This window comes from Pelodiscus sinensis, chromosome 2 (genome assembly GCF_049634645.1).
Source record: "Pelodiscus sinensis isolate JC-2024 chromosome 2, ASM4963464v1, whole genome shotgun sequence".
In the NCBI taxonomy this organism is placed as follows: domain Eukaryota; kingdom Metazoa; phylum Chordata; order Testudines; family Trionychidae; genus Pelodiscus; species Pelodiscus sinensis.
This window is the reverse complement of record NC_134712.1, coordinates 145,750,412-145,778,165: the sequence shown is the minus strand read 5'-3', so window position 1 is coordinate 145,778,165 and position 27,754 is coordinate 145,750,412. Positions and strand designations below refer to the sequence as shown.

The 27,754-nt window shown below is 42.1% G+C and overlaps 1 protein-coding gene across 6 annotated transcripts in view; it reads left to right on the top strand.

Annotated features, from left to right (window-relative positions):
* The window catches only part of LOC102463861 (palmitoyltransferase ZDHHC11), a 90,777-nt gene that overhangs the window by 23,251 nt on the left and 39,772 nt on the right, over window positions 1-27,754 (top strand). For 5 of the 6 annotated variants that reach the window (XM_075921564.1, XM_075921563.1, XM_075921561.1 and 2 more), the window contains one exon: window positions 18,708-18,929. In XM_075921564.1, the coding sequence (XP_075777679.1) occupies window positions 18,708-18,929 (222 nt within the window). Of the gene's footprint in view, window positions 1-13,045; window positions 17,763-18,707; window positions 18,930-27,754 lie in introns of those variants that run through there. The other variant, XM_075921562.1, reaches the window with a different exon arrangement.

Below are 27,754 nucleotides of genomic sequence, written 5' to 3'. Positions count from 1 at the left end.
ACTTATACTGGTAATGAGGCACCGAACCTATGAAGAAGTAGTGCAATGGCCTTTTTCAGGTGTCCTTAGTTAGCTAGCTATTAGTTACTAGCAAATTTACCCAGCATTGCTCAGGTCATTAAAGAGAGGCTCAGGTCAGGGGGCTGCTTGTGTGGAGGGTGCAGGAGTCAGAGTAGGGTGTGGGGGGCTCAAGGCAGGGGGTGAGGATGCAGGACTCAGAGCAGGGCATGAGGATGGCGAGTGGCTACTCCCTGGTGCCGGCCCAGGTGTGGCGGGGGCTGCGTAGCCTGCCTGACAGCTTTTTCCCAAGGCCAGCCTGGCTGCTGCTCCCTGGCATAGGCCAGAATGGCGGAGAGTTTGCTGCCCTCTCTGTGGTCATTCTGTGGTATAACTGTCTCCCATACTTGCTTCCCCATGTGGTCATTCTGGAGTATAACTGTCCCTGCTCTCACACCTCTCTCTTTCCGTTTAATGGAAACAATCAGTTTCCATGCACATCCCATTGTCTTGGCACAACCAAACTCTGACCTTGCTTTAAGATATAAGAGGAAGCTTCATACCAAATTTGGTGGTCCTAGCTATTACCGTTTAGGAGGAGTTCTTGAACAAACGGTCTCACCGATGGACAGGCAGTCACACAGACAGACGCACAAACTCTCTAAAATCTAAAGTAGGTAACTGTTTGACTGCTTGGAAACCTCATAAGGAAACAAGGGTTTTGAGGTAAGTTTACTGTTGAAAGGAACAAAAGAGAACGGCTAGTGGAAACAGTGGTATTAATTGAACAGAAAGACCTTTTGCTCCCTAGGTTGGAAGAAATTACTACAGAGAGGAAACCACAGACGAATAATCCATATGAGACTGACACTGAAACTATTGGTTAGATTTTTTTTCTTTGGGAGCCTGTGACAGCATACATTTTGTAGAGAGACAGAAACAACTTCTTCAAAACAAAGTATAATTTATTTTGTGTGGTGCTTAGAAAAGTAGATTTAAAATAACAAAGAGACTTACACGCATATTCCATTACCTGAGCTTAGCATCTCTATCCATTGATCAGGTAGGTTTGGCTTATTCCCTGTCTTTGTGCTTGGAGAATCAGTTTCCAGTACTTGCATTACTGCCCACTTTTTTTTTGCTTCTGTGTCTGTCAGACTTTTCATTGACAAGTCTAGGTCAGCCTCCTCAGCTTGCCTAAAAATACTCTTCGTTTCTGGCAGAGGTACAATCTGGTAAGGGCCTTTTAATCTCAGGCTTCACCTGGGCATAAATATCCTGGCCTGGATGGACCCAGAAAAGTAAATTCTCCCATCAATTGACATGCTAGCCATGGTTATCCAGCTTCAAAAGAGGCTGTCTGTCTTTGCTTTACCTGTCTTGCTAGGGTCTCTAACCTCCTATTTTCAACTTTCTTTAACTCAGCCAGGCTGCAATACAGAATTGAACAGGGAAACTGAGTCACCCATAATATTCATATAAAGTAATAGACATTTTCCCTGTTGGTCTCAGATGTGACTGGTGGATATCTCATGTTTGCAGATCAGCTGTGGCCTTCCTTAGGAATAATGCTTCTGGTAAAAATTTGTTTACAACCTTAAACACAAGTTTGACAGCACAACATCTGTGAGGTAGGACGACTACATGAAGACCTGTACATTGCCCATAAGCTGAGACTCAATATTCCCTTCAACTGCTACACTATCCTGCTCCCTAAGGGCATGTCTACACAGCAGGGCTAAAGCCGAAATAAGCTACACAACTTCAGCTACGTCAATTGTGTAGCTTAAGTTGAAATAGCTTATTTCTGCTTTTGGTGCTGTTTACACAGCAGAAACTCCGAGGTAGAACACACTTCCTCTGACTTCCCTTACTCCTCATAAAATGAGGGTTACAGGAGTCAGAGTAAGAAGTCTTCCAGCTTGACAGTATTTCAACATTATGTCGAAATAACTGCTTGTAGTGTGGATGCAGACTGATGTTATCTGAAATAACACTGCTGTGTAGATGTACCCTAAGTCTGCAGCTACTGGAAGGGAGTCTCCTGGGTCCATCTCCTGACTTGCCACCAGACACCAAGCAGGGCTGGCTTTAACCAGTGCCAGGCCCAATTCCGGGGGTGGGGCTGCGCATGAGCTGTGCGCCTGGGGCCCTGCGCATGCATTGCACACCCAGGGCGGCACTGCACATACGTCGCGCGCCCAAGGGGGGCACTGCGCATGCCTCACGTGCTCAGGAGCAAAGCCCCATTAGGCGCAGGGCCCCATTCCAGGGAATCGGCCTAAAGCCAGCCCTGACATCAAGACAACAGGAATTGGAAATTTAAAAGCGCTGCTGAGGCCCTGCTGAATAGTAGACATGACCTCTAGAGCCTGCAGACTTCTCCCTTCTGTCATCATGACACAACTTCACTCCTTTCCCCTAAGTTCTCATATGAATAACTTGCCTCATTTAGATACTGTGCTGACTTCCCATTTCTTCACATCACTTGATTTCTGTGCTATTATATGCTACTGCCTTTTAACTGTGTGTTTTCTCTTACTGCCTCTCCTATGCCATCTGGCCCTGCCCCTTGCCTCTGGTACCGTCTTTCTCTGTCCCTGCCTTCATTACTTTTACCGCTCATTCCCTTCCTACTGACTTCTTCCTGCCCTCCTGCTGTTCTGTGGTGTCCTGATTTTTATAGGGACAATCTTGATATTCAGGGCTTTGTCTTATACAGATACCTATTAACCCTTTCCCCCCAATCCTCGCAGTTCCTGATTTTTCACAGTTGCTACACCATCCATAGCCCTACACCTCCCTCTTTCTGTTTCTGTGCTCTTTGAAATATCTAGTCCATCAGCAAAAACCAGTAAAATTGTGACCTTTCTACCTTCTACTCTTTAGGGTATGCCAGAACTGACAGCTATCTGGGCCACCTAGCCCTTGTCCTGTACTATTATCATGTTTTAGACTTTTAGAGCTTCCTTCTTCTGTCTCTTCCTCTGTCCTCATGACACTGGAACTGAGATTGTGACTTCTCATTCCTGCCACTTCAGACGACCTTCTCTTTCCCTTTTTTTTCTCTAGAGTATGGTCCTTGTCTCACTCTTTGTGTTGCTGACTCACATTTGCTCTCCTTACACTTCTGCTGTCTCTTTCCTCTTTCACTTGGTTGGTGGTTGTTTTGTTTAAATGTGCTAGATGCTTTCTACACACATAAGGAGCTGTGGGTTCATATCCCACATCCCAAATTTTCCTCTTCCTCCAAGTTCACACCATCACCCTTTGAGATTACAACCCCTGTGTTGACCCTTGTGATATCCATGTTTACTTTTTTGCACTGCATCAAAGCCCTTGCTCAATGCAATATGCAGACAAAGATAACAATCAATTGCACAGTGTTAACCATGATCTTTGCTCTTATAAAAGGCCTGTAATGAAGCATTTAAAAAATTAGCTAACTGCAAAAATAAAAATTCAAATTTACCCCCAAAATGGAGCCAGGTGTGGAGACTAGTTAAAAAACCCATCCTCCTTGCAAAATTGGTAGTAAAACAAAGCCTGTGTCCACTTTTTAAAACAAGGTTCATCAAGGAAGCAGAATTGGGCCCAGACAAGCTGGCAGGTTGTCAAATACAAAAAGTAAAACACTTGCTGGAAGCCCTGGAAAGCAGCATAGGAGCAATATTAAAAAAAACTCAGTAAGTTTAAGGGTAAAAAAAAATCTAATTCCTAAAATAACACTTAAATAGTAATATCTAAACTAATACAGTTGTCATTTTGAAAAATTAGCAAGTAATTAAAAAAAATAAAAAGTTAATACTGCAGACTTTAGTGGAAATTAATCAGTTATATCTAAAAGTGTTAAAGGCAAAGTGTTATTAAATACATTTTTTTTGTTTCTGTGCAGCATTTCTAAAAAAAGAGGGGTCCCTTTCCTAAAGGAATGGTCTTTAAAGCTTCAAATAAAAAAATCCTAATTTAAATAATTTGACTATAAATAATTTAGTCACATTCACTAAAAAAGATAAGTGTTTTCTATTAAAATTTAATTGTCTGAAATGTATAAAAAAGTTCTGCTGTGTAAAAATAACTAAAGCTGTGTAAAATTATTTTTTTAATGCATGTATGGATGTTTATTTGTATTTGTATATAATATACAATAAATTAAATTTGTTTTTTAATTAATGCTACTAAAAATCTATTTGAATTTATTAAAAGTTGCAAAATTAACAAATGCTTTTGCCAGTCCAGGAAATTAGTATTGTTTAACTTTGGTATTTAGCATTTAATCCGTAAGGTACTTTGATGCTTTATAAAGTGTAATATGTTTTTAAAACATAAAACAAAGTTGTAATTGTAATAAAAGGTAGCCTAAAGCTGCAATAATAAATACATACATAAATAACAATTAAAAAGTGCCCACATTCTCCACCAAAAAATGTTATGCTTATAAGAATCTCATGGGAATATTTTTGGGGAAAGGGTAATATGCTGTGTTTATTAGGAATGCAATAGTAAAGCAGCTAGCATATGATTACATAGACACACATATACACACACACACAGTTTCACCAGTTAATGTTATCGTTACCAGTTCAGCATTTGAATTGCTCTGGTGGCCAGCAAAGAGGAGTAGGGCTTTATCAGTCACAACAGAGTATTCCATGAGAAGTCTTGGTAGGAGGGAATCCAAAAACTATAGCAAAGCAGCTCTTTTATAGCAGGTTTTTTATTGGGATTATTATTAATAAGTTTTGCACCATTATATTGTAATTAATAGCTCTTTGATGAGTGCTTGTTTTTTTAAGTTGCTTTTTTATATTACAGCTATTTTGTTCCAATTGATAGATGCTTGCCTCATACAATTGTTAATTTTCCCTTAATTTTCATTTTAATAGGGGCGTGTAGCAATTTTTTGGACCTTTTATGTTTGTCCTTGGCTTTTTTATAGAACATTTGGTTCAGTGATGGCCTTTACACTTATATTTAACACATTTTTTATTTTTACTTATATAAACAAAAATAACAGTTGCTTTTGTAAAAACAGAATTAGTACAAAAATGTTTGTACCCTTTTAAAATGAAAAAACACAGTCTCTACACTAAAAGGGTGGCAATAGTGACAAATAGACCCTTTTGGTCTATTTCTGCTTTAACATATAACAATCACAAACAGTCTGGTTAATACATTTTTACCAACAGCAGTGGGCTGGTCCTTTCTGCAAGTCAGAAAGGATGGCTGGTTAGGTACACTGAAGCACATTACATTTCATAAAATTACATTTTAGCTGCATTGCTACCCCATCCTCTCTTTACTATTTATAACTTTTAATGTTATAAATGTAAATTTGGATTGCAAGCTCTTTCAGGAAGAATTCTTTTCTTTGCCGTGTTGTGTAATGTGTCTAGTGTACTTTAGGCTAGATAAAAGTAATATCTGGATTGTGGCTCTGGGTATATCTACATGGCACCTAGATTCCTGCAGCTGGCCTGTGCCAACTGATTTGGGTTTATGAGGCTCAGGCTGCAGGGCTGTTTTCTTGCTATGTAGATTTTCAGACTTGGGCTGCAGCCTGAGCTCTGGGACCATCCCACCTCGCAGGGTCCTAAAGCTTGGGCTTCAAGTTGAGCCCAGAAGTCTACACAGAAATGAAACAGCCCTGCAGCTCGAGCCTGAAGAGCCCAAGATGGCTGGCATAACACAGCTGCAGGTGTCTAGTTGCCATGTAGACATATCCTGAGTACAAAATGCTGAGCAAACAAATTTGTTGTAATGCTTGTAGTTCTTCGCAAGTCACCACTGTACTTTGTCCCAAATGAGACACTGAGGAGAAGGCTTTCTGCAATATTGGATTTCTCATGCCTCTTCCTTCTGATTCCTCAAGCACAAGATCTCAGGCGGGGCTCCAGTCTAGATTGAATAACAGGGTGAAACTCAATTACTTCAATGGTCCCCAAGAATGACACATGATTAAGGTGAAGAGCTCCCTCTTTCTTCCCCGGAGTAAGTGAGAAATTTTGCATAGGTGTCTTGCCTTATAAAGTTAGGGTACGTCTACACATAAAAGTTATTTCGAAATAACAGCTGTTATTTCGAAATAACTTTCCCAGTGTCTACACAAGCCAATCTCTATTTTGAAATTAAATCGTAATAGTGGAGGGCTTATTTTTTGGACCTGCATGCATCTGACGAAGTGGGTCTTTGCCCACGAAAGCTTATGCTCCTACACTTCAGTTAGTCTATAAGGTGCCACAGGACTCCTCGCTGCTTTTAGGGTAGTTTCATAACTGGCTTTATCTAACTCCATTCTGTTGAACCTTTACACCTGCTATAAGTTGCTTATGTCAGCTATGTGTAACACTATAACAAGTGAGATTCAGGAACTTTCATATACTCCATTTTCTAAGTTTGGCTGGCAGGCAGCCATTTCTGTTGTCTCAAATGGACATCCAGAAATTCAGAGGAAGCTGCTAAACATTCTAGTTCAGTAGTATGGCATTCCACATTTATTAATTCTTGCCAAAATATCTTCCACAGACAAGAGAATGGTCAAAGCTCATATTTGTTAGGATTGGAGTCTTTGAGAGGTGTTTTTGCTGTGTCATAATCTGTTGTTTCCTGTATTCGGCAGTATCTTAAATACAGTAAAACTCAGAGTTAAATATCAGATTTACATACTGACCAGTCAACCACACACTTCATTTGGTATCAGAAGTACACAATCAGGCAGTAGCAAAACCAAACAAAAACCAAAACTCTAAATTAAAAAAAAAATACAGTACACTACTGTGTCAAACATAAATGATTAGAAAAATGAAGGGAATGTTTAAAAATTGACAAGATAAGGAAACAATGTTTGTTTCCTTAAAATTAAGATGGCTAAAAGCAGCATTTTTCTTCTGCATAATAAAATTTCAAAGCTGTATTAAGTCAATGTTCAGCTCTAAACTTTTGAAAAAACAACCTTAATGTTTTGTTGTGAGTTTTCAGCGTTTCAGAGATATGAATGAAGTCCACTGAAAAGGTGTTAGTAACCAAGGCTATGTCTAGACTACATCCCTCTTTCAAAAGAGGGATGTAAATTAGATATATCGAAATTGCAAATGAAGCTGGGATTTGAATTTCCCGTGCTTCATTTGCATAATGGTGGACGCGCATTCTTTTGAAAATGGGTATTTTGAAAGTGAAACTGCCAAATGAGGTTTACAGGATCTTTTGAAAAAGGATTTTTTTTAAAGATCCGCATCTAGACGGCAGTTTCACTTTCAAAATACCCATTTTTGAAAGAACGCGCAACCGCCATTATGCAAATGAAGCACAGGAAATTCAAATCCCAGCTTCATTTGCAATTTCAGTATGTCTAATTTACATCCCTCTTTTGAAAGAGGGATGTAGTTTAGACATGCCCCAAGGTTCCTCTGTATGCAATATCCTTTTCCAGCAAAGGATAGCATGCCTTGTGTCAGGGATAATTTTATTTCATCTTTATAGATACATTCCTCTTTACAAATTAGTGTTTGGAGAATGATGCTCAGCCACACTTCCAGTTCTGTTTGAATGGAGAGCACCCACATTTGAATAATTTGCACCCTCAATGTTAATGTTCCTGTCACTTGGAAGAACAAGCTACTCTAAATTATGTGCTGTAGAAAGAGAGGAAGTAAGGTTAAACTTCAAGTTAATATATAGTAATTTGTGTAAGCTTTGCTTTTGTTGTCTCAGGATATGTTTACACTTGCTGATAGATCAGCTCTGCTGCGATCTATGTAGCAATGTCAATTTAGCAGGTCTGGTGAAGATATGCTGAATCAATGGCAGATAACTTTCCAATCAGTTTTATGTACTCCACCTTCATGAGAAGCATAAGGGAAATTGATGGAAAATGCTTTTCCATTAACAAAGTTCAGTGTAGTCACTATGCATAAGTGGATCTAACAACATCAACTTCAGTTACATTATTCACATACCTGACATTGCGTAAGTTAGATCTATTTACCATGGTTGTGTAGGACAGCCCACTGTGTTCTGTCCTAGTGCTGTTTTTGTTTCACAACCTATTCCCATTTTCTGTTTCACTTTTTAAAAAATTTCTGGTTAATTTGTCATTGTTGCTGCTGCTCTGCTCACTTTACCTTATTTCTATTTAGGTAAGATACAGGTTCTATAGTTTTTATTTTGAATTTAGGGTACAGATTACTGTCCATTTATTAGTTACTGCATTTAGTCAAGTCTTCATATTTAAGTATCAGCTTCACTGAACATGTCTACATTGCACTGGAATCTCTAGTACAAGCTAAATGTACAAGATACTGTCTTGACAGTGTGGCTCATGTAAATTGTGGCTGGATTCTTTGGGAGTTGGCCTCATGTCAGTTGGTTACAAGTGAAGGTCAGGAATCTGATGAGGGTCAACATAAAATGTGTAACTTCTAAAAAGTGGTGATCTTTGCCTTACGTCATGGACATCTTCCTGTCAACTTCCTTCTGTTACTTCATGTAGTGCCCCCGCTCCACCTGGTTACCTTCTTTAAGGCCAATCTGCTTACAGGTTTTGATGGATAAGTCTGGGTTCTTCTGGATCCCACCACCCACTCAACCTTATTTTTTCCGATGGATTTATTTGGTGGTGCCTCCACCTTCCTCACTCCTTCCTGGCAGGGTCACCAGGGCAGCTTGGGAGGAAAATTCTAACCCAGGGTAATCCCCACGTATTTGCAAGATAGTTGGAGACTCCCAGAAAAAAACACAAACACATACACTATATTAAACACAATTATATTAAACAGGAGACAAATATAACATAACAGGGTAAAACACTATTTTTAGGTTCACCGGTGCCCAGTAACTGTAAGATTAGTGTCCCGTTGGTACGTGTACTTTGTTGGGGCCCTTGATGACTTTTGACCACAAAATTCTTCTCTGCAGTGGTTTAGCAGTGAGGCTGACTGGGTCCAGTACAGCCCAAAGGACTCGCAAGCGGGAGAAGGTGGTAAATCCCTCCACAGTTTAATATGCAGCAGGTTATAAAATCCCCAAACAAATTCCCTGACTTACTAACTAAAAGATGGTGCACTCACACACTCCATGAATGAGGCTCAGGTTGAGAGATGACTCAGTCACTGCAGAGGGGCTGGTCTCTTCTGGCAGAGATCCTCCTCAGGCAGGAATCAGGCTGCTTCGGTCCCAGGATTTCCCCTCACCACAAAGGGGTGCAGGGCTCAAGGTGCAGGCCACACAACTGCACTAAAATTCAAACTGTAATCTCCTACCCCAGCATTCAGACACACACACAGCAGGCAGCAGCCCCGAACCAGCAGACAAAGCAGAGCTGACCATGCGGTGACTGGTCTCACCCAGGGAGCCGGGGAGCCAACTCAACCTGGCTGGGGAAGCGTCCCAGCAAACTCCAAACTGGGAATCAACAGTGGAGACATAAAACCCAGCTGAGGGATCCTTCCTTCAGGTCCCTAGAGGCCAGTTCTCAGGGGGAAACCCTGCATGCAGGCCTGGGGCTTACTAGCTCCCACACAGTCAGCCCTCCCCTTGCCCTGGCTGGCTCCAGACTCCCCCAACCATGGCTCCTCCTTCCACCCCTGAACTCCCTGGGAAGGGCCTCTCAAGCCCTATGGGTTGCCAGGCGGACTCTGTTCCTGGTAGGGAGGGGGAGCCAAGGCAAACTCCGAGTGCCTCTCCCTGAGCTGCCAGCAGACAGAGTCCAAGGAATCTAGGCAATCTCCTTGGGGGTTACATTTACAATAATACCAAGAGAGAAATCAGTCAAAGAATAAATCCTACTTCTTAATTAGTTCAGTTGGCTGCTGCTGGAACACAAAATATGTTCATTCCTACCATTTATTGCTCTGGGACAGAGGGGAAAACTAGCTCAATTTTCTGCACAGATGTACAGAAAGCTGTATATATTACCAGACAGGAGTCTCTATGGCATTTTGAGTGCTTTTGAATTGAAATGAGGCAGGTTGATGTACAAGATCCTATGAAAGAAACATGATAAAAGTGTGTCAAAAAATGGTCAGACAGGCCCAGAACAGTGTATGGTTTGATCTTACTGGTATGTATATAGAGAGAGGGGCAGGGGGAGGGGGAGAGGGAGAGGGAGGGTGAAGCAGACTCCAAAGTTGGTGGTAAAGCATGAATGATTGTAGGGAAAATCTGTTTCTGAGATCACATTTGATGCCACCTTAAGTAGTGGCACAAGAATTGTCATGAAATTTACCATAAGAACGGGGAGTAAGCTGGACAGTCTTCCTGTAATGTGAAAACTGAAGTCCCAGAATTTCAGCTTTGTAAGTGCAAGTGTTCATGAGAACGGGAAGCTGAAAATGAAATATGTTCTGCTTTTTAAATATTTCTTCATATTGAGACAGCTTGATTACGAACACCTCTGAGTAAACAGGATATTTAGGCATTGCACAATAAATATTAATGATTGTCCACTGTGCTTATGGCTACATAAATAGTACACCTTGTGAGAAACAAAAATAATGCTGAAAATAATTACTTTGCAGTATATGAATGTAATCAGAGTTTCTGTTATTTTGAAATAATGAGCTGGTTATTTCAAAATAATAACTCCTTCTTTCCATGAGGAATAACACTTTTTTCAAAATAATTATTTCAAAATAGCGGTAGTGTGGATGCTCCACTGCTGCTATTTCAAAATAACTACTCCCCAGAGTAATTCAAAGTAATTACTCCCTTGTTCTTCCTGGGGCTCTAAGTCGAGGTAGCACATCCAAATTAAGGGAGCCTGTCTCGGACTAATTTCAAAGCTTCCCTGTAGTGTAGACACACTATTTTGAAATAGCTTATTTCCAAATAATAACTCCCAAAATAACTATTTCAAAATAATTTCCTAGTATAGAGATGCCCTAAGAGGGCTGACAGTCCAGTGTAGCTCAAATTGTGACTGTGTCAAAAAAATGATCACACTGCCTCAGTAGATCTGAATAAAATGAATGATTACTAATTCATATTTTTTTCCAATTTCAAAAAGTCTGGAGAGATGGTGGAATAGATTGGTGACAAGTTTTGTATAACTTGGAATTCTCTGAAAATCTCCTTTGGAATTCATCCTGGTTTGATAATCCATTTATGCTAAATCTTGGACCATTAATGCTCATTTGCATTTTGGAATCCTAGAAGTGGTCAGTGACGATGGATTCTTGAAAATTTGGAGGAGATACTTTGGCAGTTTGAGTGACACATTTTAATGTTGATGCTTTATCACATGGATCTTTCAAAAATGTTCTTGGATGAAATCTTTGAGGGGGAAAAATCTTTTAGTTTAAAAAAAGGTTTTAGAAGTTGTGAAGAGGCAACAGTAATGAATTCAGCTCTTTTTAGCAAGGCGCATTAGTTCTTTTTGAAGGTAATTACTCATAGGAGCAAAAAATTTTGAAACCATTTTTATAATCTCAGAAGAACAAGAATTTGGATGATTCACTAACTTTCAACAGCCCTCATGCTTCAGTGGACAGATTGCCATATGTAATCACAACGTTTGACAAATACTCTGAATCTCTTTCAAAGTGCTGAGAATTTTTCAGATAACTAGTCCATCTCATTTCTATGAGTCTTTGCAGGTGCTGATCTTGTACAACACATTAATGCCCATGAAAACCTGTGCATAAAGACTTACAATTTGAGAACACGTCTGCCACTTAAATCAACCTAATTATGTTAGTGTACACACTACATCTTTGCTCCACCAATGTAAGTGTCCTACTACACCAACATCATAATTCCAGTTCCACAAAAGATGTTAGGGCAGGGGTGGGAAACCTTTCTTGGGTCAGTGGCCGCTAATCCACAGAAAAATCAATTGGGAGCTGCAGAAAAATGAGAAGCAAAAACAAAAAAAATCCAAACAAACTCCACCTCACTGGCTTGACACCTGACTGAGAAGCAGAAAGACACTTCCCACATTCCCCTTGTACGCCAGAACCTATGGGGGTCCAGGCTAGTATATTTTGTGGCCCTCTAGGCTCTGGAGTGGAGCCAAAAATGAGGGGTTCAGTGTGTCAGGAAGTGGGCTTGTGATGTGGGGTCTGGGCAGGAGGAAGAATTGATTGTCAACACATATGAATCATCTGGCAGAAGCAGAAATATAATCCAATACCCCAAGGTAGCAGTCAACTGCCTTACCCATGAAATCATCTGTGTGTAAGTAGCCTTAATTCAGGTATTTCCTAACTTTTGAATGCTTGACTTTGCAATCTGTATAATGTTCTTATAATACAGTTTTTGTGTTTTTGTTTTGTTTTGTTTTTTGTATTTTCCTAGTTATTTTGAAACTGAAAAAACAGAAGTTCATGTGACACCACTGACACCCAGATGGGTCATAAAGCATGATTGGAACATTTATATCAACCATACTGACCTTGCCATATGACAGTAGTAGTAGATTAGAGAGACAAGGTGGGCGAGGTGATACCTTTTCTTTCACCAATTTCTGTTGGTGAGAGAGACAAGCTTTTGGGGTACAGAGATCTGTGCTGGCCAGGCAAGGAGTAATCTCCCACTCCAGACCCAGTCTTCTGCACTTTCATTCCTCCCTTCTCCTGGGTCCTTGCCCCAGTCTCTGCCAAGCCAATCCCAGTTCTCTCCCTTCATCCTGGTGCTTTGTTAGATGTCTCCCTCCTCCCAGGCTTTTTCTGGAAGTGTACTCCCCCATCTTTCCCTAGGTCTGACTTTTGTCCTCTTGCATTTGAATTAAGCAGCTTCCTCCTCCATGTTGTATGGGTCTGGAAATGAGGTACTAAAAGCCCCAAAAATTCAGCCTGAAGCAGGCAACTAGCATGGAATATTTCAATCCCAAAACTTAAAGTTTGGCAAAGTTATAAGCAACTGAAAGCAAGGTCTTATAATGGAAATTGTCAGTGAAACTTAATCATAGATGGCCCTACCAGCCCCACTTATAATGTTTAAATATTTGAAAAATACAAGTCACACTTAAGTGTGTGCGTGTGTGTGTGTGTGAGAGAGAGAGAGAGGTGAGATTTGCCTGTTGTACAGGGGAAATGCTCTTCTTCCTCTTTTTGTGTCTTTGACTTGCGGTAGCTATATATTAAGTAGCTATAATAAACCATACATGTACACATTTGTTTATTACTGTGAATAGTTTGCATGGATAGAATAGAACTAAGTATTTATATTACAGTAGTATCTACTGTCCCAGCTGAAATGAGAGCCCTATTGTGGTAGGTATTGTACTAACACATAGTGGGAGAACATTCCTGCCCAGAGAGCTTAAAATCTAAATGGATAAAAGGTGGGGAAGGAAACAAAGAGATATGAAATGATTTACCCAGGTTCGCACAGCAGATCAGTGGACCAGCTTAGAATGGAACACCTTTCTTTGTTCCCAGTCCAGAGCCCTGTCCACTAGACCACCTTGTATGGTCTGACATAACCTTGTATGGACCTTTACAAAGACAACAATCCCAAATCTAAAACTAAACGGCCCTTTTCTTGAAGTGCTTATAATCTGCGTCCAACAGCTTTAGACAATAAAGTTGATTGATAAAGGTGGGAAGAGATAAATAACGTGTTACTGATGACTCACAGCACAGGAGTCTGTTAGTGATGGGAATCACAATAAAAAGTTGATTTGGGTTTTGAGGAGCAATTTAAGGACAGAGTGAGGCTACTGAGTGCACTGGAATAAAGATACCATTTGTTTAGGTGGAAGGAAGATCAATTTGCACAGGGAAGTTATGTGAAGGGCATCTTCAGACTCACTGCCCTTGTTCCCCTCTTTATTTCTCTTAGAATAATTGTCCATGGAAGGAGATGGAGATGGTTCTGTTCTGAGACAGACCTATATAGCCCAGTTGGAACATGTCCTCTACATCAGGGTATTGCAACACATGGGTTGAGACCCAAAATTGGGTTACAACAATGTGTCAAAGGATCTATTGGGAGGACTGGGTCCTGGGAGGTGCAAGGTTGCAGATCACACCCACAGCAATGGCTCTGCTGAGCTGGCTGGGCTCAGCTTGATGCTCAGGACATTGCATCCTGGTGCACGGTCACAGTGCCTACCTATTGATGATGGGGGGGGGGTGTGGAAGCTGGCAGAGCCAGAAGTAGAGCAAGTGTCACTGTGGCCCCCTACGCCAGGCCACAACACGACTTTCACAAATCTACTCACTGGGCCAATGCTCAGTGATGCTGCAACCTCTGGGGTTGCGGAGCTGAGCCATTCCAGCCCTGCAGGGCAGGAGCAGCCACTGTGCTATGCACAAGGCCCGTACTTAGTACATTACTGTGTATTCTATAGCATGGGTACAAAATATTTAATAAACCAGATGTTTTTTAAAATTAAAGCTAAAAGCCATGAGCCTAAAAATGCCGAGAACCGCTGCTTTAAATTCTTCTTATGAGAACGTTTGGCTGGCTATGGAACATTACCATGGGAGTAAGATTAGCACTCTGAGCCCTCTCTGGCTCCACAAGACTTGTGCTACCTGCTTTGCAGGAATTCCATCATTGCATGCGATATCAGCAGGTGATCTGGCCTCTTCTCTGGAAAACACAAGGCTGTGGATCTTGAAGCATTGCCAGCCCTTGGAATGATACTCCGATCATCACAATTTTGGGGCCTCTCTATGCTTTTGATGATAGAAATTGCAGGCAGCTGAGGAATTTTAGCTGAGCTGTTGCCATTCATGCAACTGGCCACCAGAGGCCTCTGCCCAACTAGCTAAGCAGGCTGCAGTCAGGGGACAGCAGTGTTTGTTTGAGTTTTCTTTTTGCAAGCAGGAACCTGTAAGCTTTGGGTCTTGTCCACTTAGATCAGAGACTGATCTCATGCAGCCTGGATTCCCGTAGTAAATGGGGGTGGGAGGATGTAAATAAAAATGTGGCCACTTGTATTTGTTTTGTGTGTGTTCTTCAGATGGCAGAGAGAAACCTTTGTGTAGTGGTGGTAGGCTCGTCCATGAGGAGAAGTCTATGCATTTCTCCTGCCCATCATAGGCAGGTAGCTGGAGCCTGCCTTGAGAGAGGATAGCGCTGGGGTAAGAGCTAGAGATTGCCCTGGAATCGGGAAGCATACTGATGTTGGTGGGGATGGTAAGGATGTGGAGGGTCAGATACCAAAAGGATATTATGGAGTGGTTAGTACGAATAAAGCCCTTCTCTGGAGAACGTGGCCCTCAGCCCCATTCATTGTGAGCATTTTCTGCTGGTTTCAGGTTAAAATTTCATCTGGACGCCTGTGTGCACAGCAATGGGGAGGGGATGTCGGGAGGATTTTTCCATTGTAGAGTCAAAAGTCCTGCCCAAAGAACACTAAATAAGTATTGCTTTAAATTGTGTTTGTGGGGAGAAGTTGCATGATTTTTGAACTCTGGAGATTAGCAATATTGTCATTGGTATCCCCTGTGCCTCATCCACCATGGTTTTATATGACATGTGGACTTCAGTTGTGTCTACACTTAAAGAACCACAATGCCATAGCTGCAGCAAGCGCTTCAGGGTAGGCACTATAGTGACAAGAATTTCTCCCATTTCTATGGTCAATCCACCTCACCGCAAGGTAGTAGCTAGGTCAACAGAAGAATTCTTCCGTCCACCTAGTACTGTCCACGCTGTAGCTCTGCCAAAGTAAGTTTTCAATGTAGATCAGCTCCTATTTTCTAAGTGTCTCTGATGGAACTGAGCTTTACTAAGGTGCTGGATGGGATGAAATATAAACATTTTGACCTGCTTTTTTCATTAACGTTTTGAATTTTTCTCAACCAGCTCTGAGTTCATCTTGAGTGCTCTTAGCTCTTACTTATTCCTTTGTACCACTTTGTTCCTTCTGTCAGTTTTCACTTTTCTTATGTAGCTTTGAGGCTTTTGTTGTATTTAATGGCAATAAAAGCTAGGGAGGGCTCCTCTCTCTATTTTTATGGGCGAAGGAAGGTTTGTAAATTATAATGGCTTATTACCTTTTGGGTGCCACTATTTTTGTGCAGTCTTGGCCTTGCTTGAAGGCTTTGTCTTTCAAGTGAACTACTGTTTAACAGATTTCTGACACACTTGAAAATGACTCATGCCTCTCTAGCTTCTGAAAGGAAGAATGGACTTTTTTCCCCTCTCTTCTGCTCTCAACTCTGCTTTTCACCCAAATTACATTACCCCACAGAACTTCATGTTTTGCTATGACTGGAGGTATGAGGAAAAGGCCTCTAATACTTTATCAGTCCTCCAGCCTTTTCATTTAGGGGAATTTCTCCCCTGTAAATAACTCTAGTGCTTCTGGTGCTTCTTTTGCCTCCCCCGCCACACCCACCAGATGCAGCAGCATTTTGAAACAGACGTGATTTTTGACACATTCACTGCTGCCCACTGGTTTCTGAGTAACAGCAACGAATCACTGTTTATATGTGCCATACGTAAGTGTTGTGATCTGCTGCAATTTGTCAAAGCTCTGACCTGCAGCAGAGGTTTTGCTCAGGTTTTTATGCAGTCTCAGGAAGACAGTGGTATAAAACCTTCACATTTGGAAGGTTTTTAAACAAAGAAAGTTTAAATTGTACAGAAGATGATGCTTTTGCTTACTAGGGAAAGTTCCCAGTTTACCAGTGATGAGTGAGTAGCCAGGTGGGTTTTCAAGCCCTGCTTATTATCTGCATAGCACCAACAGTATTCAAGGTGCTACCCAGACACGTATGAAAAGTACTTCCTCCTTATAATTGGAAGTCCTTTAATTAGCCAGCTCTGTCAATCTAGACAGCAAAACTGAAACAACCATTCCTGGATAGTAATACAGAACATAACCAGTTATGACTCTATACAACAGATACACACCATGTTGTATATTTTGATAAGTTTGTGTATATGCTGTGTTAAATAAAAGCCTTCCTGGGCTTTAGTACAGTGAATTTGAAATTGTGTAAAGTAAATACAGTTGAAATACTGTGTTTACATTAAGTTTGGATGTGATCATCTGGAAGTAGGTCTCTTAACTGCCAGAAGCCCTCAGGGAAGAGATTTTTCAAAAGTGTTTAGTGGTGCAATAACTTGCATGGAAACGTATATCAGTGCATCCACTGAAGTTAAATTTGTTAAGCCAATGCTTAGCACTCTCTAGATCCCACTCCCCCTTAAAATTTTATCATATGGCTAAAACGCCACAAAATAAGAAGAGTCATTAAACATTCTTCCAGAGATGTGTGGAGGTTTTAGTTTGGTTTGTATATGGCTTTTTATCTTAGCTGCTGAAATTGTTTGAAATCTATTTAAGCAAGCTGTAAACACTCTTTCAGTGTGGGCAGGCAGATGAGTATTGAAAATGCCTGGCATTTGTTGTATGACCACTGCATCAGGATGCTTTGTGCCTGGAGGAGGTTCTCTTATTAATAATTCAAAGAAATTGGTATTTGAGCTATGTCAGTTCTGCCAAGCATTATATAACTGCAGGTTCTAAATGTACCAGACAATCCTTCAACAGACATTTGCTAGCAGTCTCCAGGACAAAACTGCTTTTAAGACAAAATTGCTTCCCTGAAGCTAATGGGGATTTTTCCTGTATGGTGGAATACCTAACATGAACTAATGGAGGCCAGTGGTTTGAAATCTGTGTGCACAATATACTAATATACATTGGTGAGCAGCAGCAGCAGAATGCTGTAAGGCAAGCTTTGTTTCCATCATTGAGAAATCCTGTTGCTATCCTGTTTGAAAGGGGTTGATTCTTTGGAAAGAAAGGTTTCAGCCTTCATCAAGAAAAGCTTCAGATGTAAAGATAAGGGGAAATGGTTGAAGTGAGTACTCTATATGTGTTAGTTACATTTGTTTTCTATTAATATATTTATACTGGTTAGTTTTGGGGTTTTTTTAGTCTCTCTCTCTCTCTCCTCTCTCTCTCTCCTTCACCTTGGCATGATGTCAGTAGTAGCAAATTTGTATCTTTTTAATCATATCAAAACTCTTTTTAGCACAGACATCATTCTTAGTTATTATCTGCCTTTTAAAGAAAAACAAATCTGCCTATCCTTCACTATTGGCTTATATTTTAATTGATGTATTTTACTTTTTCATAGCATATAAATATTTCTAATGGATAATATATGTGTGTGTTTTAAGAATCAAGGGAGACTTGATTGCAGACATTTAACAGCCCCCCAAATCATGTATTCTAGGATGAGCATCCTTTCAGACTACATTTGATACATGTCATAGCAGCTTCACATCTTCCTTTTCATTTAATAGCTGTCCTAATGTATTAAAATGTAGGCTTGTTTTACATCACAAGAACAGAACTAATCAGAATAATATTGGTGTCAGTGAGGGTTGGGAGTTGTCTAATAGTTGTAGAGCCCAGCCTGCATAGCCAAGATACCTACCATCAGTACCATGCTAATATAGCTTATCTGTTTTCCTATTCAAAAGTTTATGATTAAATTGGTGAGTGAACTGTTTTCCCTCACAAGAGAATATATATTATACAGCTCATTTTAAACAAGGAGGTCGGTGCAATTTAATTTTCATATTGGGACTGGATGGAAAATAAACTCAGTGTGCTCATTTGTACAAGAACAGAATTAACAAGAAAATGTTGCAGCACAACACAGAAATGTTGAGAGAAAGCTACAGCATTTTTGCCTGCATCCTTTACCCTCATGTTGTAGCATTTATGTTGTTTGTTTCTGAAAAGCACAGAAGATACTTTTCACCGGGAATATAAAGTTCTTTTTGCTTTCTTGCAGATGAGCTGCTATGACAGGAGGTTAAGACGGACAGGACCGGAACAGCTGAACAGTAGAAATGACTTGGTTTCTCCACCCCAGCATTCCAGGGTGAATGGCTGGTCTTTACCACTCCACACCTTTCAGGTTGTGGCCCTGCTGTTTTACACATACCTAGCCATTGTAGGGTTTGGGATCTACATACCTTTGCTTCCACATGGATGGAAGTACGCTGCCTATGCCGTATCCTTTTTCCCCCTCCTTTTCCAAGACCTGCTCTGTATAGGTTCAGGGTTAAAAGTACATATACACTGCTTATGCTATGAATAAGGGATAATGCATTAGGGGAGCAGATTACATCTCCCCAATTGTATATCTAACCACACTTGCATATTGAAGGTGGTTTTGTTATGGTAGCTTTTATATAAGTTCAGTTCCTGCAAATTACCATATTTTTTTTAAAAAAAGTTGTCTTTGCCAACTAATACTGGCTGTGATCCAAAGCTCATTAGTCAATGGGGATTCTCTTCATTGACTTCAATGAGCTTTGGATCATGCCATTGTTGTGAACTTTGTTCAAAACTATGAGCTGCTCAGCAGTCAGGTGTGGGGTATAGATTCCCCGCTGCTTTGAAGCACTCTTTGACGTATTGATAAACACTCACAGTCATACATCTTGCATCAGCCCCAGAGTTACTTATGTTCCACATGAATTTGATGTTCTGTTCCTTTATTTTATTTTTCAAAAATGATTTACATTGGAAATAAAGTCTCATAAAACTATTTACAGTAAAGGAATAATGGGCTAATGTGATCCTGGGACGTATAAGGAGGGAAGTAGTGAGTAGGAATAGGGAACTAATTTTACCTCTATGGAAGCATTGATGAGACAGATGTACGCCTCCCAACATTCCTGGTGATTAAAGGGGGTGGTTCCTGCCTCCGGGAGGATGGGATGGGAGGTCCAAAGAGAAGAATTCCAGAACAAGCCCACCCTACGCTTACTCTACAGGGGTGGCTCTTGTCTCGCCATACCCATGAGACAAGACTCCAACATTCTGAATGAGTGTCGGGCTTGAGGAGGAAAGAGGTGGGGGTGAATTAGAGACCAGGCAGGGGCAGGCAAGACAGTGGGAGGGAAGGTGGGATGGAAGGTGGACAATGGGCAGCCAAGCCAGCCAGCCCCCGCCTGCCCCCGGGACAGGACATGGTGTTTGTATGTCAAAGCAGGATATTCCTACTAAATCCAGGGCTGTTATAGAATAGTCTGTCTATTTGGTGTCCACATTTTAATAAAGATGTTAAAGAGGATGCAAAAAGGAGCCAAAATTATTTGAGGTCTGGAGAAAATATTGGCTAGTGAGAGACTTAGAGTTTAATCTGTGTAATTTATCAGATTGAGAAGTGCCTTGATGACATAAATACCTTCATCACAGGGAGAAAATAATGAGTTCTTTCACTTAGCAGAGAAAAGCATAACAAGAACCAATGGTGGGAAGCTGAAGCCAGACAAATTCAGATTAGAAATTGTGACTTTTGAGATTCTAAACAGTGGTCCTGGAAGGTGAATGTATCAGGAAGAAAATGATCATTTGTTTGAATTCAGATGTGTCCCTTGAGAAGCCCAGAAATGTTTTGAGTCACTATAGGGAGGTGGCACTAAGGAGGCAGCTTTCACTGCCTCCTCTGCAGCCCTAGGACCTGTACAGGTTCCAGATGGGAGAATTTCTAATAGCTTTTGGTTCACTGGCAATTCCATACTTTAAAATATATTTTTTAAATTTGGAAATTTTGGGCCTACCCAAAACTAACTAACTTTCTTTTTAATCAAAACATGAAAAAATTGTTTGCACCAAACAAATGTTTAATTTGAAACAAAACATTTTGTTTTGACGTCAAGAATTTTTAACTTGCAATAAAACATTTTACATAACAATAAAGGACATTTCTGAACAACACATTGTTTAGAGCCAGAAAGTCAAAATTTTATTACAAATGTATTAAGTTATGTTGCTCAGGGGTGTGAACCCCCGCACCCCATCCCTGAGTGACATAAATTACACCTTCCTAATAGGGTTACCAGATGATTTCAAAAAAATACTGGAAACACTTGATCTCAGTTGGGGAGCTGGGGGGCCGGCTGGGAGGGGAGTGGGGCTGGCCGGGAGGAGGTCAGGGAGAGTGGGGCTGGCCAGGGTAGATCCAGGAAGAGCAGGCGGGAAGCAGGGCTGGCCGAGAAGAGATTGTGGGGGAGCAGGGCTGGCCGGGATGGGAGTGGGGCTGAGCGGGGGGGGGGGGGGGAAACTGGCTGGGAGCGGGGCTGGCCTGGGCACATGCAAATCCCGGGGTGCTCCCTGTACCGCGCATAGTCCTTGGGAATTCAATCCTGCCCCGGCTCTGCCCCCACCCTCCTCCTCTCTACTGTGTAGTTGCGTACTGCCTGGCTGGGAGACACGCTCACACAGTGTGAGCATGTCTATCAGCCAGGCAGTATGCAACTACGTACTGGTACTCATGATGATGATAAAACGTAATTAGAAAATACCGCACATTTATATGTGCAGTAATTTCTCAATTTGTTTCCCGGACAGAAAGCTCAAATACCGGACTGTCCAGTTCAAACAGGACACCTGGGAACCCTACTTCCTAAACAGCAGTGTGAACAATACTATGTTGGCGGGAGACAGGCCCAGCCAAAGAGTTTTGGAGCCCAAGGTGGCACACTGTGGTCAGCTGCATTGCATGATTGGGCGCCTCCCAGTCAGGGCAGCGAGCAAGCGGGTGGGCACCAGGCAGCATGGGGCCCTAAAAGTGAAGGCTCAAGGCAACCCGCCTTGCTTGCCTTGCCCTAAGACAGAGCCTAGTGAGAGAGCTTCTTCCACTGACATAGCTACTGCTGCTTACGAGGGAGCTCTCTCCAGTTGGCTTACAGAGTCTGTGCTCGCAGTGGCACAACTACACTGAAGCAGCCACGCCACTCTAAGCTTTCTAGTGTAGCCATGGCCTGAGAGTTCTAAAGAGAGTGGAACAGGAAAGATCGGCTCCCAAGTGCTAAGTGTAGCCCTCTAGAACTTTGTGAAATGTTATATTTGACCCTCAGGCTGACAAGATTGCCCCCCCCCCCACTGTCTAATGAAACAGAGATGTGGGGCACTACCCTATGGTGTACTGTACACTTGTTGTGCCCCACATGTGACTGACGGGCATTCTGAATGTTGCAGAATGAAAACTCAGCTCAGCAGTGACTGCTCAGAAATGAATCCTAACTTACAAAATGTTAGCATTATTTATAGTGAGCTTTTCAGGACATGGAGCAGCTTACTGCAATCAGATTACTTTCCACAGTGGTTGCTCTTCTTCATTAAATCACGAATCAATGTTTTGAGTTCTATTGTGACTCCAAACATAGGCATTTGAAACAGTTTTGAAATTGCTGTGACTGAGATGGAGGGAATGGACATGGGGAAAAGTTAACAATGTTATGAAAGGGAAAGCATCAATACACCAGTAATTTATGTACTATTTATATACTAAACACAGATTGTTGCTAGGATGTGATATGGTGTCAATGCAATAATTTTATAACAGCATGATAACTCTTACAAGGGAGAAAATACTTATGCAGTCAAATCTTGTGTTTATAATGAAAAACAATCCTTTCATGGTGCCATTTATCTCTTCTACTAATCAAAATCAGATTTATGCTGGAAACACAATAAAGTCTTAAAACAAAGGGCTTTTGTGTGTTTTCCCACTTCATAGGAAAATAATTCCTATTTTTTTTAAAAAGCTGTTTAAGTCAATTTGCATACTAGGTTCACACATGTTGGAAAAGAATAACCATCTTGCTGAAATCCCCTCTCACCCTTACTGGGTCCTGATGGTGCTGTCATTGCTGGGTGTGGGGTGGAGATCCTTGGAACAGGGTAACTGAGGGCTTTTTTTTGGTGGTGGGTGATGGCTGTTGTTAAGGAAAATTACATTGCATATTAGAGAATGTATTTTAAGGCTTGTTTGGGGAAAGGGGAGGGTTACTACCTTGAAGTTCAGTTCAAGTTCAGGTGTTTCCACAAAGATCTGAAAAATAAATGACCTTTTGGGTAGTCTGAGTTCATGGAATTTTTTTCTCATTTAGGATATATCTACACTGCACCCTTACCTCGAAATAAACTATGCAGTTTGAGCTAAGCAAATTGTATAGCTTATTTTGAAGTAATTTCAAAATAAAGCGCTATTCCAAAACGTCCCTTAACTCTCGTGGAATGAAGGTTACAGGGACGCTGGAATAGCTCGCCTGTTATTTCGAAATCTATTTCAAAATAACAAGCTGCTTTAAACACACAAAATAGCTATTTTGGGATACTTTCAGTATCCCGAAATAGATCCGCAGTGTAGACATAGCCTAAGAGAAGTTGAGAGATGCATATTTCTGCCTTCCCTTTTCCTCTGTGTTCCCTTTACTTAGATAAATTGACATCGTTGGGTTTTTTTGTTTTTTTATAATCCTGATTTGACTGGAGTTGGGGTCTTTCCTTTTATGAAAGAGCTCGCCAGAGAAGGTGCTCCTGTGGTAATATAGGATGAAGGAAGGAGTTGCTTGCTAAGTCCCATTGACATGGGCAGAGATGAGAGTGTCTGGAGTTGTCTCCCCCCTACACACTCCCCCCACAAAGACTAGTCCTTTCTCTTGTGCATTGGATCTACTGCAGCAATGGGCAACCTAGGCTAGGGAGTGGGCCGCATGAGTGGCCCTCTTTCATTTCAGTGGGCTACAAGATTGTCATGACCAATATGGTCTCTTGGGATAGAATAGTTTTGCTAACCGTGCTTCTTACCTAGAATTTGTGGGATGTGTCAATTGAACCGCAGCAGCGCTTTGGGTGCAGAAGGAGCCCAGTGTTGTCAGTCAATGTTGTGTGTAACCAGTGTGCACCTCACTTTACATGCTCTTGCTTTATGTATGTGCCACTTTAATAGACAGAAATCAATGGAACCTTGCAACTCTGCAAGTAGGAAATGGTAAACAAAATGTCTGGTGGGCCACGCATAGAGCCCTGATGATCAGAGTGAGGCCTGCAGCCCACCATTGATCTAGTGGCTGAATTTAGTGCATCCAGATCTTATAAGGAAGGTGTTACACTGTGCACAAGGACAGCAAATTTTCAATGTGTTGTTGTGATCAAGTTATACATTTTATTTTAGATAGTAATAACTTAAGAAATTTTCAACAGATCTGTAGAAAAACGGAGCAGCATCATACAGATCTCTTTAAAGAATATAATCAAATTAAAACTAGTATACAGATTTTATAGTATAATAGTTCAAGATAATAGTTCAAGATAATGTTGCCCCTTTCCAGTATAATAGTTCAAGATAATGTTGCTATGCATCAGTTTGGAGTCTCTGCATAATAAATCCAGAACTGCCAACCTTTGCATTTTAGACTTGAAAGGGGAACTGATCTAGATAATCCTCTTATGGCCCTGTCTATATCATTAACAGCTTTAAATGTGAAAGTTAAACCTTTTCTAACCATAGAAAAAACTTCTTGTTTCCCAGTACAGGCAGTCCCCGGGTTACATGGATCCGACTTACATCGGATCCCTACTTACAAACAGGGTGAGGCAACCCCGCACTAGCAGCTTCCCCACAGCAGACCAGGGAGATGCGAAGCTAGCACCCCCAACCCCAGCAGACCAGGGAGACTTTTCTCAGCAGAGACCTCAGCTTGAGAATAAAGGACTGAGGGAAGTGAGGTGTGGGAGAATAAAACTGAGCTCTGGAGAAATGTTTGGCTAGAGTTTCCCCTACAATATGTACCAGTTCCGACTTACATACAAATTCAACTTAAGAACAAACCTACAGTCCCTATCTTGTACGTAACCCGGGGACTGCCTGTATAGAGAAATTTTAGAGGGGTGCATACACAGAATGGCTTCTTAGAACTTTAATTTTTTTGCAATCTTATGTGTTTTTAAAAACAAGTTCAAAACTAAAAGAATACTTATTTTAAGTGCATCATGTTGCTATGTTTCCTGATGAAGACCAGGAATTGCAAACTAGGAAATAAAGATTTCAGACTTTTAATGGAAAAATTATTAAACATTAGTGCTAAATTTTGGGTAACAATAGAAGATACATTTTATATTTTTAGTTTTTGATAGTGAAGCAAGAAATGTTTCCGTTTCAAATTGAATTGGTTTCTTTGCATTTGCAGAAGAAAGTGGTGGATCAGATGAGGAGTCTCTCCTTATGTTTGAATAAAAATAATCTTATTGAGTCTAAGAATTTGGGAGCAGATCCCTAGGTGGTGTAAATCAGCATCTCTCCTTTGATTGAAGCATATCTGCAATGACTTGCTCCAGTTGAGAATCTGATCCTTTATGTGGAGTTGGAAGTTTTGTTGCTATGACTGCTCTGATAGGTCATTTTTAATGAGGCTTATTTCTCTCCAATATGTCAGGCTTATGCTGCATAGTCTAAAGTAGTTTAGGGTTATCTAAATGAAAAAAATTGGATACTGTATGTACTATCCTTCAAAGAATTCTTCAGGCCAGAAAGCCTGTGTTATGTAAGGACATTAGGGTGTATGATTATAATTGTGAGTGTGAGAATTACACACTGGCTAGGTAGCAGTTCGGCAAAAAAGGACCTGGGGATTACAGTGGATGAGAAGCTGGATATGAGTCAACAGTGTGCCTTTGTAGCCAAGAGGCTAATGGCATATTAGGGTGCATTAGAAGGAGCATTGCCAGCAGATCTAGAGAAGTTATCATTCCCCTTTATTCTGCACTGGTGGGGCCACACCTGGATTATTGCGTCCAGTTCTGGGCCCTCCACTACAGAAAGGATGTGGAGAGAGGCTGTTCTCAGTAGTGATGGGTGGCAGAACAAGGAGCAATGGTCTCAAATTACAGTGGGGGAGGTCTTGGTTGGATATTAGGAAAAACTATTTCACTAGGAGGGTGGTGAAGTACTGGAATGGGTTATCTAGGGAGGTAGTGGAATCTCCATCCCTAGAGGTTTTTAAGTCTGGCTTGACAAAGCCCTGTAACTTGTGCTAAGGCAGGCTACCGATCATTCTCATCAATTGTCCTTACGACTTTCCCAGTTCTTCCCTTATGGTGAACAATAAACTGTGTTTGGGAGTTGATCCAGAGTTCAAACTGCCCCTCAGTTATGGTGTATGTATTGAGGCAGTGAGGGGTGCAGAGCATGCCCTTCATGTGGGGTTAAACAACAACCAAAATACCTATTTTGTATGTATATTTCTTGGCCCATGCACTCTGAGTTCAATCTTCATCAGCAGCTGGATGGAGAAAAGCTACTTCCTCCTGAACCCAGGAAACTCACATAAGGTAGGGCAGAGAGAATAAGAAGAACTGCTCTAGTGCAGGGGTTCCCAAACTTTTTGACACGGGGACCAGTAAATCCATTCACGAGCTTTTGGAGGACCGGTAACATTAATTTGCATATTTGCATATTCATTAATCAAATGATGAATATGCAAATCATTTGTTTCTGGTCCTCCCAAAGCCCCCAGTGCCAGCTTTAGGAAAGCTTTTGATACGGTCACCCACAGTATTCTTGCCAGCAAGTTAAGGGAATGTGGATTGGATAAATGGACTGTAAAATGGATAGGAAGCTGGGTAGACCAGGATTTCCCAAACTTTTTACTTTAGTTGGAACCCGTTTTTTTTTTTTTTTTTAGTACTGTTTTTTGCAGCCCAAAAATATAAATGCATATAAAAAAAGAATGAAAAATGACTAAATTTTCACTGTTTCACCCGGCTGCATCCTCTGCTCAGTGGCTTGGGGGACCCGGCACCACACGGGCACTCCAGGAGCCCGGAACATCTGGCTGCATCCTCTGCCCAGCCCCGGCCAGGGCTTGGGGGACCTGGCGCCACACGGGCACTCCAGGAGGCGGGAGCAGGAGCATAGTGGGGGTAGGGTATCTAGCTAGGAGGGAGGGTACAAGGAGGAGACTTGGGTAGGAGTTGGACCTCCCTGGTCTGGCACCCTCTGGACGTGACTGGTTCCAGAAGAGGGATTTTTTTGGACCAGGGGAGGTCATTTCAGGGCTCCTGGTTCCCTCCCTCCCCACTAGGCTTCTTTGCACCTCCCTCCCCTGCAACCCAACTGAGCTGCCCAGCCCCCACTGGTTCCCTGCGCCTCCCCCAAAACCATCCCCCACAATCCAAGGGAGTGCAGCACCAGTTCCCTGCAGCCCCTCACAGCCCAGCTCAGTTGCCCTTCTGTTCCCTATGCCTTTCCCCATCCACTTCAGGCCAGTTGAGTCCCACACTGGTTCCCTGCATGCCTCCCCCACAGCACAGCTGAGCCCCGTTTCCCTGCACCTCCCCCCAACCCCTCCAGAACTGCTGAGCCCAGTTCTGATTTCCTGCCTTTCCCTCCCTCCCTCCCCTTGAGTCTAGCCCCGGATTCCCAGCACCTCCCTTCTCCTCCATCCAAACTGAGCTTTGAGCTCCGCACCTCCTCCCTCCCCCGCAGCCCAACCCCGCACCTCCCCACTCCAGCAGCTCAGCCCAGCACCCCGCACTCTTCACTCTTGCAGCCCAGCTGAGCTCTGTTTCCCTGCACCTCCCCACAAACCGCGTAGACATGCTGAGCCCAGCGCTGATTCCCTGCCTCTCCCTCCCTCCCCTTGAGTCCAGCGCCAGGTTCCCAGCACCTCCCTCCTCCTGCAGCCCAGGTGAGTCCAGCACCCCACGCAAAACCCAGCCCAGTGCCTCCCTAGCATGGCGCCTGGGGGGAACTGCCCCCCCTGCTCTTCCCTCGCTACATCTCTGCCAGGAGCCCGGAACATCTGGCTGCATCCTCCGCCCAGCCCTGCCCAAGGTTTGGGGGACCCGGTGCCACACAGGCACTCTGGGAGCCCGGAACACATGGCAGCCTTGCTGAGGCCCAGCATTTTTTCCCACGGTCCGGTACCAGGATGCATCCCATAGTTTGGGAAACGCTGCTCTAGTGGAAAGCAGCTGTGACCACTGCTTCTTGGGGAGATCTGTTCCTGGTCCAACCCCACTGAATTAACCAGTGTTTTC